Raw genomic sequence first — 13,597 nt, 5'->3', positions numbered from 1 at the left:
GCAGCTTAGTGGTTGGCTCAGCTCTTCCTTGCCTAAGTGATTGCTCTGAACCTAATTGTAAATGCCTGTTTGTTGGGACCCTCTTCTGAGCGATTAAAATCCACTGCCTTCCACAACACCTTTTAAAATTATTTTAACAGTCCAAAGAGAAATCTCACTAGAAAATGGCTGTGAAACCAGTATGTGTAATATTTTATTATAATTTAATGTTACATTGATTAGAAATGAAGGCATTTTCAGGGAATTCTATTTATTTTGGTAATAGGTAGATCAATGGATGCATAAAGTTCTTTAAAAATCCATATGGATTATTCTCAAATAAGACTCCCAGTGAAACTATACTGGGTTTGGGGGGTGATTTTCTCTTCTCATTTGTGATGATCACTTTTTGAGAGTTTTTCAACTTTCAGGAGGCATCTCTCCTTTTGGAGTCATCCTGGTTCTTTCTGAAGTTTTGAAACCTACCTTCCTTCCAACAAGAGTTCACTCTGAATTATGCAAAGCCATTCCCTCCCTGTAATTCTGACCGAGCTGCCCCTCCCAGGGTTCCACACTTCTCTCCTGTGTCCTCAGCCAGTTTATCCTGGTGGGCCCAAATCTGGCCCAGCCTGGGGAGCAGTTCCTGCCACCCCTTTTCTCTTCTGGAGAACATAGCCATCTAGAGGCAAGTCAAGAACTTGGATATTCAGGCCAGGTGAAGTGGCTCACGCCTGTAATCCCAACACTTTGGAAGGAGGCCAAGACCAACAGATCACTTGAGGTCAGGAGTTCTAGACCACCCTGGCCAACATGATGAAACCTCGTATTCTACTAAAAAAATACAAAAAATTATCTGGGCGTGGTGGCGCACACTTGTAGTCCCAGCTACTCGGGAGTCTGAGGCAGGAGAATCGCTTGAACCTGGGTGGTGGAGGTTGCAGTGAGCTGAGATCACACCACTGCACTCCAGCCTGAGCTACAGAGTGAGACTCCATCTCAAAAAACAAAAACAAAAAAAGAACTTGGATAGCCAAGTAAGGTATTTGTGCGGTGTCTAGAGAGCTAAAGTCCCCTGGTTTCATGCCCATTTTGTGATTTGCGTCTAAAATTGAACCCCAGTGTAGCCACTACCAGCTCCAACACTGAACTCATACCCCCATCTTGTTTCCTCTACACCCAGCCATTCAACCACTCCCTCAGAAACTGCATTCTTTTAAAGCAAGTCCCAGATATCATTTCATCTGTAAGTAGTTCACTAGGTAGCTCTAAAAGACTCTAAGGACTTTTTCTTAAACATAACCACAAATACCATTATCACCCAAAACATTAGCAATAGTTCCCTAATAGCATCCCATTTCTCGTCAGTGTCCAGATTTCCTTGATTGTCTCATAGAAGTTTTTTTTTTTTTGGTCAGTTGGCTTGTTTGAATTAGGATCCACATATTGCCTACATTTGCATTTATCGATTTCTTTTAGTCTGTTTCTTTTAGTCTGTAGGGTACCCTTTTATTGCGTTTCAGTTTGCTGTTGGTGGTGGTGGTATTGAAGACATCAGTCCTTTTCAAAAATATATATATATGAGATGAATGTAATACATTGATCTTGATTCTTTTATTAAACCAATATAAATTTAAGTTTCAATTCCTTAATTCTACAGCCAAAGGTAAAGGACAGCCCCTACATATACTGAGTGGTAAACCAAAGATACTAAAAATCAATGTTGGCCAAAACAAACAGAGTGGAACACTAGTCCCAACATCCTTGTCCTGATCCCTCCCTGAGCCCTGGGTCCCTGTGAATCCCTAGAACCTTTCAACAAGCAGTGCTTGTGGTGTATTCAATTAAAAAAAATCAACTGCAGGACTGCAGCATCTTTTTATATCTTAAGTTTATGACCACATACTTCTCCCTTCCCTACCTCTGCAGCCTGTCTGCAATGAAGGAGGTACTAACAAAAGCAAGAACATCCCTTCAGTTAGGAGGTCAGCAAAGGGAAAAATGAACCAGGGCAAGAGAAAGCTGGGATTGCCGGAGACCATTGGCTCTCTGGGTAGCTTGGATCCAAAGTCAGAGGAGAGGCAGCCGGTTGTGGCTCACTGATTGGGTGATTGGGTGACCCCCCTCCCTCTGACCACAGGCAGGTGAGCACAGTCCTGCTTTAGCTGGGGTCCCTCATAGTGATCTGGTCCTATATTCTTCCTGTGGTGCTTGGTTGGAGTCGGGGGGGATGGCGGCTGCACATTTATGCAGTGGCCTTTTGACCCTTCGAGGTGGTGTTAGTCTACTTTGAGCTTAGTCTGTGTTTGATGGGCACATCACAGACCATTAAATTCACAAACCATTTCATTCTTAACTCCCCACTACCTCTTGCTTTTTAACCATGACATTGTGGGAAATGTTTGTCACTCAAAAATTGTGGAATTTTGCCATTCTACAATTGTAGCAACTTTGGGGCAATTACTTTTATAAGCTCTCTGGATTGAAAAAATAATAAAAAACAAAACAAGAAAACCTTATAAACCACCTAGTCCCCTCACCATCTGGAAGATGGAACCTAGTAGAAGTAGTGATGTCCAGATCCATTCACAGGGTGGAGTCAGGCCTGGAGATTTTGAAACCTGCAAGATGAAAATTTCCCTTTAATGAGTGTGGACTCAGTGTCCACCTGCGTTTGGATTTATGCCCAAGGGAGAAGAGCAGTGAGTGGGGAGGGCTGAGCAGGCACGGCTGGTGGGAGTGAGCCCACTGGTGTTTGTTCACCTGCTGTATGGGCATGGAAATCTGGCTGGTGAAGCACATGGCCAGGGCTGGTGGTGCTGTCTCCTCCCTCTGCATGCGCTGCTGGCAGAACCTGGGCTCTGGAAAACAGGGACAATATCATCTGCCTACTGCTGCCACTGAAAGGTCAGAGGGTGGCCCTCACAGCCACCTAGCATATGCCAGTCACACGCTAGCCCTAGAGGCAGAAAGATGCTTCCAGACCACAGCTGGCACACACCAGCTGTGCCTAGAAAGGGTTAAGGGCCTGTCTACTTCCACTTCGATTTCCTTGCCCCTTCAATGGCATAAGGCTAATCAAAAGATAGATTTGGAGGAGATCCCAGTTAATGATTTTACCTTACCTCTTGATCAGCAACAACATAAGTTTTTTTAGGTTTTCCCCTCCACATCCACTCTCCCCTTCCATGTGCCTGTCGTTAAACCAGAAAACTTGCCTGCCAGGTAGGAAGCCAAATACAGAAAGTGTTCACGTGACAATTGAAGCAGACTTTGGTCCTGGCAGGCTCAGTGACTAAGAGAAGGCCCAGGTGCTAGAAGAGAGTGTCGGGGGTGCCACCAACAAAGCCTCTGGTGCTAGAGAGGGCCTTTGCTGGGGTCCCCTTCCCCTGCGCTGTCTTGGTGTCTCCATAGATTTCTCCAGAGATGTTTGAGCTCTGCACATTAGAGCCTCTGTTTTAATGCAGAGGCCACAGCCTGAGAGCCGGCCCTCTCCACACAAGCACCTTGCCCCATGGCTAGAGCCCACTCCTGGCTGCCCATCTGCAGCCCCACACTGCAGTCACCCTCACTCGCTGTGGTTCTTCCAGGGCCCAGGAAACCTTCATGCAATGGGACCAGTGCCGGCGGTTCTACAACTTCCTCATGGCCGACAACATGAAGAAGATCATCCTCTCGCACAGGTAGGTCACCTTCCGTTCTCTCTCAGGAGACAGACAGTTCCTTCCTGAGCTCATCTGGGAGCCATGAAAAGCCAGGGCTCCTGTTCCTTCAGGGGAAAAAAAAATACAGGTATGGTACAGACTCTCTGCTGCCTGCATTTGTGACTTGATTAGAAACAAACTTATCTTGGCCAGGCACAGTGGCTCACACCTGTAACCCCAGCGCTTTGGGAGGCTGAGGCGGGCAGATTGCTTGAGGCCAGGAATTCGAGACCAGCCTGGCCAACATGGCGAAACCCCGTCTCTACCAAAAATACAAAAATTAGCCGGGCGTGATAGTGCCACTGTAATCCCAGCTACTTGGGAGGCTGAGGCAGGAGTCACTTGAACCCGGGAGGCGGAGGTTGCAGCGAGCCAAGATTGTGCCAATGTACCCCAGCCTGGGTGACAGAGCGAGTCCCTGTCTGAAAAAAAGAAAAGAAAAGAAAAGAAAAGAAACCTGTCCCAAGCTACTAAATTTGCCAAATCACCTTATGCTTTTGTAATTCCCAGTAAATCTAAGACAAGGAACCAGTTCTACCCCCTTTTCTCCCAAATTAGAGCGGTCACGAGGTGGCTGTCATTGTTGAGGAGACCTTCCCCGTAGGATGCTTCTGTGCCTGGGGGATCAGGACTCATTCTTGGCTGACCCTTGGGCTTCTGACCAAGCAGCAGGGGGACAGGAGTCTGAGGGCATGGTTTCAGCACCTCCCTCCTCTGCATATTCTTCATGCTTATCCTGTCTCTCCACCTCGTAATCCTGTGGTGGATTAACCTGTCAAGTGCTTAGAGCAGTGCTGGTATGCGTAGCACCAGATAAATATTAGCAATGAGTTTTTCATTATGATTATTATTATTGCTGACATCTCTGCCTCCTCCTCTACATCTCTCATTCCCTGTAGCTGGACTAGGCTACTTAGAGGTTCCCGTGCCCCCAGCCTCTCCCACACTGCCCTTGCTGAGAATACTCTCCCATTTCTCTGCTGGTGGGAACCCAGCCCATCCTTTAAAGTCCATCTCAGTTCTCCTACTTTTGTGAAGCCAACTCATCCATGCCCAAGTTGCTTTTCTGTTGCTTCCCCTCTGTAAATCCTATGTCTAGAACCAAACTGGAGAGCATTGGAGGGCTTAGGCATGTGTTGATTGCTCCCAGCACCCGAGACACAGCCGTGCACTCAAAAAAATCTGGGGCATTTTTGGTACCACCCTAGGAAAAGCAATCTGACTAAATGATTGGTTTCTTGTTATCTTTTTTTCAGTGGCTAAAGCAGGCCACACACCCTAGATTGGACTTCCTATGGGTGGGCGTTCACATGGCGCCTGAGCAAGGCTGGGCTCGAAGGCCCCATCAGGCTGCCACATTGCCAGATGTGTCCTCATGTCCTCGTTTCAGGAAGGAGAGCAGAGGGAGACTTATGTCCCCTGTGCTGGCTGAAAAATCAGCTGTTCCCACTCGGCTCATGTTTGAGATATAGCAGTGTGCTGGGCACTGAGGTGCATGTGGCTGAGCCGAGGTTTGGATGGGTCTGGAGATTGCAGAGGTTTTGTAGCCAGAAGGGGTGGATCTAGGCCTCTGACACCAAGTCCAAGTCCCTTGTCTGCCTTTCTGCACCTCTGGAGTCGAAAGTGACTCCTCCCAGGAAACATTTGTTTTGCTAAAGGAACCTGGTCTTGCTACTAATTAGTCTAGAATGTTCAAATTATGAGACCCCTTTGAGTGTGTGCTAAGTATTTACATTTTTCAAATTTACTACAGAAAGTCAAACATCTAGAAATTTTAGGTTAACTTTGAATTTGTACATTCTGTCCAGTAGGTATATAATCTTCCTAACAGTCTTTTGAAAAAAATAAATGCTACAGAAATGTGTTCTTCTTTTGGAGAGGTTGTGAATGGGTAGCAGAATACCAAGTTGGCATAATAAATCCTTCCTTAATAAATCCAGGGCTATGCTTCAGCAAACTCAGTCTGCTTCTCGGTGTGTGACTGAGAGCCCTTGCTGGGAAGAGAGGTCAAAAGGGCATGTTGTGACCCCTACCTCTAATGTCATCCTCTCAAGATGGATTTTTTCTTAATAGAAATGCTGGTTCCACTTGGGGGTTGGGGAAAAAAAAATGATTGCTCTCCTGAATAGATGTTAGCTTTTATCTGAGACACTAGAGAGCTGTTGATTTGCCCAAATGCTAAATGAGTTAACCCTTGTCTTCCTTGGTTTTTGTTTGGGTTTTTTCCACTCCTTCCTGCACACTGAGTCTTCCTTGTTAAGCAACACAAACAGCTCATTAAGGGGAAGGGTCTCTGCCAAGGGGGACATTGTCAACACAGTGTAAGGACGAGGCCCCTACGGCTTGGCCCACGGCCCACCACTCACCACAGGGCCCATCTTGAGTCCCCCTCCCCTGTGCTGAAGGTTTTTAAATATTCAACTAGGTTCAAACCCAATCTTTAGTTTGTCTGGGTACCCCTGAAAAGGGAAATAAGGTTTTGACATTCATCTTTCTACAGTTATTCAAAAGTCAACAGCGCCAGCTCATCCTCTGGGATGTTCCAAAGGTTAAAGATTCTATTTCTAACTGACCACAGTGGCTCTGCCTCCTGGCTTGCTCTGGCAAGGAAGCAGGCTCTGCTGTGGTTGTTCATCCCCCACATCTTAATCTCTGTTTGCTTTTGTTTGCTCTAGGCAAGCTCTTTTTGGAGACCACGTTAAGAAACCCCAGAGCCTGGAGGACACGGACTTGAGCCGGCTCTACACAGCAACATCCCTGATGCAGATTGATGACAATGTGATGAGGTATGTCCGCGCAGGCGGGAGAGAGACGCTCTGGGGCAGGGTGCCAGGCGGGAGGCTGCAGGTCAGCTCTGCCTAGCACTAGTGCTTTGCTCTGCCTACTTTAGTGTTAAGGGTGCTTTTTTTCCCTTTAAGTAAGTGTCTAGTGTTTAAAAACAGAAGATTTCACAGGAACATTTAAATGTCTAGTTTCTCCTGGAAAATAGGAAAAGGATCTGACGACCCATTCTGCGTTCCTACAAAGCATAGTTAGCTTGATTCAAGGAACTGGGGCGTGCAGGCCCTAGCGTGGGCAGTCTTCACCCTACCTGTCCTGCCTCAACAACAGGGCAAGTGTCAGGTGCCACATTAATCTGCATTTGCAGTGGAGTAAAAGGCAAAGGAAGTATTTCTTGTACTTCTCTGTGTCTCTAACAAGAATAGAAAAACTGGCTGGGGGCAGTGTCTCACGCCTGTAATCCTAGGAGGATTTGGGAGGCCATGGGGGAAGATCGCTTGAGCCCAGGAGGTTGAGGCTGCAGTAAGCCGTGTTCATGCCATTGCACTCCAGCCAGGGCGACACAGCAAGACCCTTCTCAAAATTAAAAAAAAAAGGTAGGAAAACAGAAGATAGACCAAGAGGGCTGTGTGTTTCAAGCAAAATGAACAGAGCCTCTTACTTTGGGGCATGGAGACTCCCCTGAGTGTGAGACACAAATACTGGCCACTTCATTCATCTACTCTACCTGCCTCTCTCCTCCAGGCACCTGAGGTTGCAATCTTGACAGTGTCTTCTTTCCTGGTACCAGTAGATTCTGATTGAGGTTACCCTTAGCTGAAAAAGGAAAAGTTGACTTCTGACCTCATCATTCTCTTTAAAGACGTGATCCTTCTCATTTAACAATCATTTGAGGCCAGGAACAGTGGCTCATGCCTATAATTCCAGCACTTTGGGAGGCTGAGGCTGGAGGATCACGTGAGGTGAGGAGTTTGAGACCAGCCTGGGCAACATAGCAAGTCCCTGTCTCTACAAAAAAAATTGAAAAATAAAAATAGCCAGGCATAGTGGCACACACACCTGTAGTCCCAGCTGCTTGGGAGGCTGAGACGGGAGGATCACTTGAGCTCATGAGTTTGAGATTACAGTGAGCTATGGTCACAACACTGCAGTGGAGCCCAACTTAGGCAACAAGGCAATGTCCTGTCCCTAAAAAATAAAAAATAAATTATTTGATATTTTTAGATGTAGTTTAAAGCAAGCAATTATTCTTCATCTAATAGATAGGCAGATATTGACCTGAGGGTATAGGATCTCTGCTTTGCTTTGCTTCCTTACGAGATTTTAGTAGCCTTCTTACACCAAGTAACCTTGAAATATGCCTGCTAACAGTTTCTCAAAGGAAATGAAAACTAGGAAATTGCTGGTATGTTCAGAAGGTGAAAAACGCATCTTACCCACCCTCACTTAAGATAAGGTGTGTGACTGTATTGCGGTGTGTAGTAAGAAAAGAAGAAAAACAAATTAAATTTCCCATTCATCTCCTAAATTTTTTATGCCCAAAAGAGAATGTTTCTCAACACTCTCCAAAGTCTTTCCTCTTTAATAGTGTTGGATAGTAGCAATTTTATGATCATAACCAGTCTTGGTGGCCTCCTCATAGATCCATCCCAGCACTACTGGAGGGATAGAATGCATTCCCTGCCTGCTGAGACTGCAAACGAACTGATTTCACAAGGACAGGCATCTTGGCGATGATCTCTACACTTGGCCTCCTCCCTGTCAAAAGGGCCCTAATAGTCCAGCCTGAGCTTTCCAGGCCATTCCCAGGCAGAGATGTCTAATGAGATCCACAGCTTTCGGGGAGGGAGGATAGCTTAAAGACCCTAGTCAGAACAGGAAGACCCGCCATTCAGAAGTCAGAGGCCCTAATCTGTGTCGGAAAGAGGTTTTGAGATCCTCTGGCCTGGGCCTCCTGGTGTCAGAGCTCCAGGATGAACCTTGTGGGGCCTCTGGGAGCACAGAGCAGAGCAGGGCAGAGCTGCGGCCCCTCATTCATGCCGAGCACCGAAGGTTTTGTTACCTGCCAGTTTATCTCTATTGCTCCGTAGTCAGAGATATGGAGCAGTAGTCAGAGATAAAGGGACAGAATTGGTAACTTTGAATGACAGTCTCATTTCTGTTATCTAATACATATTTTATTTCAGTTCACAGTGGTCCTGTTACTCCACCAAGAACTCTGTTAATAGGAAACTTCCAGTAAATGTCCTTGAATTTCAGTTTCTCCATATCTGTAGTGACAACTGGTTTTATACTGCCTCAAGAGATGTAACATACACTAATAATTACATAGATAACAATTACTACAGGGTAATTACTCTGGGTGGGTCATGATGGTAGTAAGCACTTTAACATCAGAAGTCTCACAGTTCCATTGAGGAAGGCCCTGCCTTCAGATTCATTTTATACAGGAGAAGCTGAGGCTCAGATAAGTTGAACCATTTGCCCAAGATCACATAGCCAGTAAATGACCGAAGCAGGATTTGAACCCCGATGCCAAAGCCAGTGCTCTTAACCCCGAATCTTGCTACCTACATACATTACATTGATATGATGAGTTAGCGCAGGATCTGGAACAGTCATAAAATCAGCTCAGCATTCAGGCCTAACTCCTGCCTCTGTCTACTCTACCAATGCCACAAGTTAGCATGAGGAACTGGAGCCATAATCGGCTCAGCATTCTGATCTTATGACCAATGTTTTATCCTTTTTCTTTTTTTCTTTTTCTGGTGTGTTCCAGGAAGTTTCATGGCTATAACTCCCTGAAGGAATACTATGAGGAAGAAAGTTGCATGCGGTACCTGCACAGGGTGAGTGACCATCACTGGCTCAGAAGTAGCATCACTCCATCCAGCCTCGCACACAATACAACAAATATCCCTCCTAAATTTTCCTGGTGGAAGCTTAGCTGGAATCTGGCTCCAACCGCTCTTTTAGCTTGGATTTGTTTATTGAACCGTACTTTCTCCCTCTGTAACTGCCATACATTAATCCCAGAGCTGCCCCTTAGACTGGTGTGCTCCCATGTCTGTGTGAGGGCCTTTAAAATTGCTCCAACACCCACTTTTTTGTTAGTCTTCCTTTGACAGCATAATCCTGTCTGATTTCTGCCAGATCAATGAGATCTGTCTAGGTTTCTTACCATGCGGGACCCTCTTTTGGCCATTCTGTATTTTGTTACCATAGTGCCTAAGACTGAACTCAAAATTCCTGCCATTATCTGGTAAAGCACAGAGTAAAGCTGATGTGTTTCTGTATCAAAGTGATGATGAGCATGTCTATTTTTTTTCTTTTTCTTTTTCTTTTTTTTCTTTTTTCTTTTTTCTTGGTGTCTTTTTTTTTTTTTTTTTTTGAGATGGTGTCTCACTCTATCGCCCAGGCTGGAGTGCAACAGCGCAGTCTCTGCTCACCATAACCTCTACCTCCTAGGTTCAAGCGATTCTCCTGCCTCAGCCTCCTGAGTAGCTAGGATTACAGGCGTGCACCACCACACCTGGCTAATTTTTGTATTTTTAGTAGAGACGGGGTTTCACCATGTTGGTCATTCTGGTCTCAAACTCCTGACCTCGTGATCTACCTGCCTCAGCCTCCCAAAATGCTGGGATTACAGGCGTGAGCCACCACGCCCAGCTGAGCGTGTCTGTTGATAAGGTAGACTGGTTTGTATTAATGCAACTTTTAGCAGCTACAATAAACCTTGTGTGTATTAAGTTTGTGGCCAACCAAAATCTCCATATGTTTGTTTAACCTGAATGACCAACAAGCCAGTCTCCCCTATTTATCCAAACACAGGAATTCCCATTTATTCTTGTCAATGTCCACCTGTAGGTTTGGCCCACCATTCCCCTGCCTAAAGCAGATCACTGGGAACTGTAGTTGTGCTATCTTATCAGCCATCCCTCCTAGTTTAGCATCATCAGACTTTTGATGTCATCATTTAAGCCATTATAGGAATGTTGAGCTGTCTAGAGCCAACATCAGAGACCTACAGGATAGCACAATCATTCACTGCCTCAGTATGGCTGTTCAATGACATCTGAGTCTCCCTATCAGTACCATCTCCACTAAAATGAAAAAGAAGGCTATTGGCTGTTTTAGTAAAGTGGATGTTGAATGCAACCCTGCCAATGGTTTTCCAATATCCACCAGCCTACTCCTGTTTTCAACCTTCAGATTCTTTTTCTTTTTTCTTTTTAAGAGACAGGGTCTTGCTCTGTTTCCCAGGCTAGAGTGCAGTGGCGTGATCATAGTTCACCACAACTTTGAAATCCTGGGCTCAAATGATACTCCTGCCTCAGCCTCCTGAGTAGCTGGAACTATAGGCATGAGCCACACTCCTGACCTAGATTCTTTTGATTTGTTCTGTTTTTGTTTTTGTGTTTGTTTTAACAAATAGAGACTGGGTTGTGGGTCTCACTATGTTTCCCAGGCTGGTCTCAAACTCCTGGGCTCAAGCAGCCCTCCCACCTTACCCTCCCAAAGTGTTGGGATTACAGGCATGAACCACTGTGCCCAGCCTTGGCCTAGATTCCTCTAGAATCTCTTTTGTCTGGTGTGGAGTGCACTTCGTTTTTCCTTCCCGTGATATAAACTGAATTAATATGTACATAATTCATTATAAAGTCATTTCCTAAAAGGCATGGCTAATCTGAAACACTCTGATGATCATCAGGAAGCTTTGGTTCTGCACACTCCTGCTTCCAGGGCAGTAATCACAATGGCAGATGTAACTCATCACACTGCCGGAGAATACAAGGCGTCCTTACTCTACCTGTTCAGCAAGCTGAACTGTGACCCTCTTCCCTTTGCTTCAAAAATATGTCCAGCAGTGAGTTTGAGCCTTGAATCAATGGGGTCTGAAAATGGGAATCAGTCATTTAATTCTGCTTTATTTTCTTGTTGCAGATTTATGTTCCTCTCATGCTAGTTAATGCAGCTGACGATCCGTTGGTGCATGAAAGTCTTCTAACCATTCCAAAATCTCTTTCAGGTAAGTGTTTCTTCCTACTGCCCTCTCAGCAGCTCAGCAAATTGCCACAGTAAATTCTGTCACCTTCACTATGCTGTCATCTCCTGGAGACACCCTCTTTAGGGAAAGACATCTCATAGCAGTCAGTGTTCTTATTTTGTGTAGCCTGATAGTCCTCGGGCTATGATGGGGCCTGGGCATCAGGCTCCCCTCATGTTCCTCCCAGGGCATGAGACAGGACCACCATGTATATTCATAGCCAGTAGGGCTCTGGGGAATCACCTGATGTTCTGTGAAATTATCTCAGGGTTAGGGTTCCCTTAAGTTTGAGAGTTTGACATAAAGAGATATTTAGATTTAAAATTCGGGACTAGGTACGGTGACTAACACCTGTAATCCTAGCACTTTGTGAGGTTGCAGTGGGAGGATCACTTGAGGCCAGGAGTTCGAGACAAGCCTGGGCAATATAGTAAGACCCTACCTCTACAAAAAACTTGAAAATTAGCTGGACATGGGGAGGCTGAGGCAGGAGAATGGCATGAACTTGGGAGGCAGAGCTTGCAGTGAACCGAGATTGCGCCACTGCACTCCAGCCTGGGTGACAGAGCGAGACTCTGTCTAAAAAAAAAAAAAAATTGGCTGGACCTGGTGGCACATGCCTGTAGTCCTAGCTACTCAGGAGGCTGAGGCAGGAAGATCACTTGAGTCCAGGAGTTCAAGGCTGCAGCAAGCTGTGATTGTGTCACTGCACTCCAGCCTGGGCAACAGAGCAAGATTCTGTCTCTAAAAATAAATAAATATTAAAAAAAAATAAAATTTGACTTGAAAAGCAAAACAAAAAATCCTGTTCTGCTATCTTTTGTGATAGCCTCTCCATCTGCTTTAAACATAAAAATAGAAGCAACTGGGCCGAGTGTGGTAACTCATGCCTATAAATCCCAGCACTTTGGGAGGCCGAGGTAGGCGGATCACTTGAAGTCAGGAGTTTGAGATCAGTCTGGCCAACATGGTGAAACCCCATCTCTACTAAAAGTACAAAAATTAGCTGGGCATGGTGGTACATGCTACTGGAGAGACTGAGGCATAAGAATCGCTTGAACCCAGGAGTGGAGGTTGCAGTAATTTTTTCTGTCTCAAAAAAATCAAAAATCAAAAATAAAGTTAAGCTCTAGGTTATTATTTTTCAGGATGGCCACTTAGCATGTGGCGTTGAGAGCTTAGGCATCTTTTAACACAACATGCAGCTTTAAGAATCTTGAAGATAGGCCGGGCGCGGTGGCTCACGCCTGTAATCCCAGCACTTTGGGAGGCCAAGACGGGTGGATCATGAGGTCAGGAGATCAAGACCATCCTGTCTAACACAGTGAAACCCCGTCTCTACTAAAAAAATAAAAAAATTAGCCGGGCATGGTGGCGGGCGCCTGTAGTCCCAGCTACTTGGGAGATTGAGGCAGGAGAATGGCGTGAACCCAGGAGGTGGAACTTGCAGTGAGCCGAGATCGTGCCACTGCACTCCAGCCTGGGTGACACAGCGAGACTCCGTCTCAAAAAAACAAAAAAACCAGTCTTGAAGATAAATGTCTGTAGTGAAAAATCATTGACTCCATTGAATTCTCCCTGTTCTCTAGCAAATGATACTGTAAATGCCATGAATCCCTACTCAGAGCCCAGCCCCCACCGCTAGCATGGGAATCACCTGGGAGCTTATTAGAACTGGAGAATCTCAGCTCCCCCTTCAGGCTTATTAAATCAAAATCTGCATTTTAATAAGATATCCTCAGTGATTCCGACTCACAAAGTTAGGAAACACATTGAATCACCTGGGGAGCTTGAGCAATACCAACACTTGGGAATTCCCCTCCCTCACTCCTCCTCAACCTCCCACCCCAGAGATTCTGATTTAATTCATCTGGGCCAGCCTGGGTGTAAGCTGGTGCCCATTCAGCTCCAAGCCAAGCTGTATTCTAAAACTTGCTAGGTGCCACTGTCTTGCCTGCCCCCTCTTTGTTGAACAAGGCAGAGTGAGTAGAGATTGAATGCCCACTTAGGTGACTACCCCTGTGGGGAAAGCCCAGGCTACCCTAGCCAGCTCACCTCTGCACCTCCTGTCCTGGAGCAAACTAGAGAA

At 45.8% G+C, this 13,597-nt stretch overlaps 1 protein-coding gene across 2 annotated transcripts in view; it reads left to right on the top strand.

The window, feature by feature from the left end:
* ABHD2 (abhydrolase domain containing 2) overlaps positions 1–13,597 on the top strand; it is a 113,518-nt gene that overhangs the window by 98,131 nt on the left and 1,790 nt on the right. For both annotated transcript variants that reach the window (XM_025391099.1, XM_025391100.1), the window contains 4 exons: positions 3,567–3,659; positions 6,356–6,466; positions 9,241–9,310; positions 11,406–11,490. In XM_025391099.1, coding sequence (XP_025246884.1) covers positions 3,567–3,659; positions 6,356–6,466; positions 9,241–9,310; positions 11,406–11,490 — 359 coding nt within the window. The remainder of the gene's footprint in view (positions 1–3,566; positions 3,660–6,355; positions 6,467–9,240; positions 9,311–11,405; positions 11,491–13,597) is intronic.

The sequence above is a fragment of the Theropithecus gelada genome, chromosome 7b (genome assembly GCF_003255815.1).
Source record: "Theropithecus gelada isolate Dixy chromosome 7b, Tgel_1.0, whole genome shotgun sequence".
NCBI lineage: Eukaryota > Metazoa > Chordata > Mammalia > Primates > Cercopithecidae > Theropithecus > Theropithecus gelada.
This window is presented reverse-complemented; position numbering and strand designations above follow the sequence as displayed.